The sequence below is a fragment of the Cyprinodon variegatus genome, unplaced genomic scaffold (genome assembly GCF_000732505.1).
Source record: "Cyprinodon variegatus isolate N-32 unplaced genomic scaffold, C_variegatus-1.0 Scaffold140, whole genome shotgun sequence".
NCBI classification, from domain to species: domain Eukaryota; kingdom Metazoa; phylum Chordata; class Actinopteri; order Cyprinodontiformes; family Cyprinodontidae; genus Cyprinodon; species Cyprinodon variegatus.
In genome coordinates, this window is record NW_015150593.1 from 1,032,255 (window position 1) to 1,037,023 (window position 4,769).

The 4,769-nt window shown below is 37.4% G+C and overlaps 1 protein-coding gene across 4 annotated transcripts in view; it reads right to left on the minus strand.

Annotated features, from left to right (window-relative positions):
• The window catches only part of flnc (filamin C), a 37,000-nt gene extending 34,053 nt beyond the window's left edge, over window positions 1-2,947 (minus strand). For 3 of the 4 annotated variants that reach the window (XM_015376740.1, XM_015376744.1, XM_015376741.1), the window contains exon 1: window positions 2,278-2,653. In XM_015376740.1, coding sequence (XP_015232226.1) covers window positions 2,278-2,653 — 376 coding nt within the window. Of the gene's footprint in view, window positions 1-2,277 lie in introns of all 4 variants that reach the window. The other variant, XM_015376743.1, reaches the window with a different exon arrangement.
• Between the last annotated feature and the right edge of the window lie 1,822 nt (window positions 2,948-4,769).

Here is a 4,769-nt window from a genome sequence, read left to right on the forward strand (position 1 = left end):
CTCCTTCCCAATATTACTTAAACGGAAGGTTTCCAGATGGATATGCGGAGCAAATCCATCTGGTGGAGTCAGGTTAAGTGGCAGGGCCATGCTTTGGGATTCCTTTTATTTAACGTGGGCGGGGCAGCTACTTAGACCTGATGAGAAGATGTGTGTAGCTGAAACAAACCTGCTGAAGACTAAAATAGACGTTAATGTTTAATGGCCGAACACTAAACTGGAGCTGAAATGGTTTAGATTTACGGCTATTAAACTCTTTTTACAACTACTCCCAGTGGGGCGGTATCCACATTTAATGGCACCCAAATGAAAATATGACATCACTTGGTGTAGTCAGGACCAATGTAGTGAATGAGTGTGGAGCAGGAATAACTCCCAGTGGGCTCCAAGGCTGCGTAAAGTCCAAACCTCAGAAGAGGGATTTGTTTCTCAATATAACCAGTGACCAGACTAACTGCTGTTAGAGGTGCCAAATTAATAGCAACGTGCTACCAAGGTTTTAATGCAAGGTGGCCATATTGTGTTTATCGGTCAGAGTCTGTGAGGAACCTTGAACCTTTCTGACTTCTGAAAANAGCAACGTGCTACCAAGGTTTTAATGCAAGGTGGCCATATTGTGTTTATCGGTCAGAGTCTGTGAGGAACCTTGAACCTTTCTGACTTCTGAAAACAATAATGCAACCATTTTCAGCATTTACTGAATCATATTTAGTTGCTTTAACACAATTGCTTCATATTGTAAGGGTGTTAAAGTAACTAAATATGATTAAGTAAATACCAAAAGTCGCTGCATAATTTTTTTCAGTGTTCTTGTTCATGTTATTCTAGTAAATTTCAACTTTAAAATGAAAAACTGGACACATAATCAAACTGCAACCTTCAATGAGGTCATATTATTTTTTTTAAAAGCTGAGATACTTGGAAAACTATTAGTTGCTCAGGTGAGAATTTTTACAAGATGTTTAAAAGGGGTTTCATGCAGGCCTGTCAAATTAATACACTGAAAAAAATAATACAACTTTTTTTTGCATCTACTTAATGAAATTCAGTTACTTTAATACAGTTGTTTCTTATAAGCAGGGTAGGCCACAAAACAATTGTGTAAAAGTAACTAAATATGATTAAGTAAATCCCAAAAGTCGCTGCATAATTTTTTTCAGTGTTCTTGTTCATGTTATTCTTGTAAATTTCAACTTTCAATGAAAAACTGGACACATAATCAAACTGCAACCTTCAATGAGGTCATGTTATTTTTTTAAAGCTGAGATACTCGGAAAACTATTAGTTGCTCAGGTGAGAATTTTTACAAGATGTTTAAAGGGGGTTTCATGCAGGCCTGACAAATAAATACACTGAAAAAAATAATGCAACTTTTTTGGCATTCACTCAATCAAATTTAGTTTCTTTAACACAGTTGTTTCATATTATTAGGGTAGGTCACAAAACAATTGTGTAAAAGTAACTAAATATGATTAAGTAAATCCCAAAAGTGGCTTCATTATTTTTTTCAGTGTTCTTGTTCATTTTATTCTTGTAAATTTCAACTTTCAATGAAAAACTGGACACATATTCAAACTGCAACCTTCAATGAGGTCATATTATTTTTTTTTAAAGCTGAGATACTCGGAAAACTATTAGTTGCTCAGGTGAGAATTTTTACAACATGTTTAAAGGGGGTTTCATGCAGGCCTGTCAAATTAATACACTGAAAAAAATAATGCAACTTTTTTGGCATTTAGTCAATCAAATTTAGTTACTTTAACACAGTTGTTTCATATTAGCAGTGTAGGTCATAAAACAATTGTGTTAAAGTAACTAAATATGATTAAGTAAATACCAAAAGTGGCTGCATTATTTTTTTCAGTGTTCTTGTTCATGTTATTCTAGTAAATTTCAACTTTAAATGAAAAACTGGACACATATTCAAACTGCAACCTTCAATGAGGTCATATTATTTTTTTTAAAGCTGAGATACTCGGAAAACTATTAGTTGCTCAGGTGAGAATTTTTACAAGATGTTTAAAGGGGGTTTCATGCAGGCCTGTCAAATTAATACACTGAAAAAAAATAATACAACTTTTTTTTGCATTTACTCAATCAAATTTAGTTACTTTAATACAGTTGTTTTAGCAGTGTAGGTAATAAAACAATTGTGTTAAAGTAACTAAATATAATCAAGTAAATGCCAAATGCGGTTGCATTATTTTTTTCAGTGTACATAAATGATTGTGCCAGTTCAGAGGATAAATTAATTTCTTATTTTTCAATTATGCTCACCTATTGAGACCAGCTTGATGTGCTCCCTGTCCAGAAACTCCAAAGCCACAGAAACATTTTCCAGTTTCATCTGACGGAAGTTGGGCCTGCTGTGATGCTTTCTGTACATCTTCTTCTGACTCAGCACCTCCAGCAGTGAGATGAGCTTCAGCCCGTCGCTGAAGTCCTTCTGCAGGTCGGTGATGGTCTTGTTGACGCACTTCAGGTGCTCGTTGCACCACCTGGTGAAGGTGTTCTGCTGGATCTTCTTCCACGGCGCGTCCTCGGCCAGGTCCTTCTCCGTGGCCGGCATCTCGTCCTCCTCCTCCTCCCCAAAGTCCGTGGCCTGGTAGTACTGAGGAGGCAGCTGCTCCTCGCCGTAGCTGTTGCTCATCATGATGCTTCTCTCCTCCTTCACAGTTTATAACTCGGTGACACTCGGGTGTGAAAAGTTTTTGCGCGTCGGTGGCAAAGAGCGAGAGGAGAGCTGAGAGTTGGAGACTTTAAAATGATTCAGAGCTCCTGTGCCAAAGCAGAGATGGATTCTATTATCCGATAAATGATAAAGGTTTTAATTGGCACCTTCTTGATGAGTTGTCCTTTCAGTATAAAAGTAAAAAAAGGAGTGGATTCAGTGACAGGTGAGCTGGAGCAGCGAACTGAGCGCGTTAAAGTTGCATGCTGAGAGGAGGAAGGAGATGGTTTATAAAGGGGCCCCGGGGCCGCGTCATTCAGCGTCTGTGGTCATGGTCTATTTGTTCATCCATGAGGAAAACGGGAGTCGAGCTCGGTTTTCGTGCGGGATTGTGCCGTGATTGGTCAGACCCTGAGCAGCGCAACAGTTGTGGCATCCAGCTTATTTTTAGGAGCTCCAATTTGGGCAACTGGAGGGGGAGGGGGGGTGCGTGGGCGTGGGCAGGGGCTGACCGATTGTTGTGGATCTGTGTCATGCTGAGAGGGGTCCAAGTGGATGAACAACCGGACTAAGAAAAGACTGAGTAGTGGGTCCCTGGGGGCCGCTGGGTGGTCGCGTTACGGTCACAGCTTCACGTGGAAATCCTCCAGAGTGAAAGAAAAGCTGAGATTTAAGACTGAAGTCATTAAACAGAGTGACTGGACTGAGTCTCTGACAGTTATCTGCCACCACAGTGAGAAATGCTTTTCAGTGTAGACAAGCAAAGGTCAGCATGATCCCTGCAGGGGCTAATGAGATTGAACAATGTGAAAAGAAAACAATATAAAAAAAAAACGATTTGGACTGGAAGATTCTGGGTTTTTTTTCTCTTTGCTTTTGCAAAACCTTGTTTGCCAGATGTGAATCCCACAAATCTAACATTCATAAAAGACGGTCCTGTTCTAATTGGAAAACTAACCTGATCTTTTTTTATATATATATTAACACTAAACCTCACCCTGATCTCAACATACTTCAGTGTAAGGCAGTGGCTGGGTCATGCTGTGGGGATCCAAAGAAAGGAAAACAAGAGCTTATTGGCTCTGGGCTTGAAAAGAGGCATGGGCAGAGGTTGACCTTCCAGTATCTTTAATATCTTAAACATACAATATTGTATATTGTATATGTTAAACTGCAAAAAGTAAAAATCAAATATCTCATGGATAAGTAAATTTAGCAGGTAAATAAGACAATCTGCCAATGGAATTAGTATTTTTACTCTTAAGATAAGATAATTAGATGGAAGGCACTTGAAATAAGACAATGCAGTTGTGTTTTCTTATTTTAAATGTAAATATTCTTCTTCCATTGGCAAAATGTCTCTTTTGCCTCTTCAATTCAAGAACAAATGCACTTATTGTAAGAAAAAATTACTTATTTAGATTGCTATTTTTTGCAGTGTACAGTCTCTTTCTGCTTTTTCTTTTTCTTGCACGTAAATATTCCAGAAAATCACATCAGTCCTATTTTAGACATAAAGTGTTTTCATAGTATAATGTCACTTGCTAAGGGAATCCTTATCAGCTATCTAAACCCACCTGACTTTGTGTGGAACTTACCCTCCATACAATCATAAATTATCTGTCCTTAAAATCAAAACCTGAGTTAAAATTCATTTCCCTGGATAAAAAAATCACTTAAATAGAATCATGTTGATGGAATGAAGTTGGCTAAATTACTGCAGCAGATGAGAAGAAAGTCACTAACATCTATCAGACTGTAAAGGGTTACAATGCTGTTGTCAATATGACCAAAAATGAATAGAATATATATAAAAGAAGGAAATCTTCCCAAAAGTAACTCCCCAAAAATAACTAGAAAGAGAAAAACAAGAAGCTTAAAAACCTTAAGCTTAAACCTATTTTGGGTTAATTCATTTATAAATAAAGAATTAGCTAAAATTCCTTCATATTAAAATAAAACAATGATTTCTGGTGATACATTATTAACACTGACACCAATCGTGTCAACAACACATTATTAGATCTGGATGTTTTATACACAGGGCCTGGGTGTTTTTTATTTTTATTAATTCATTGTCTCTGAGATGAAAGAAATT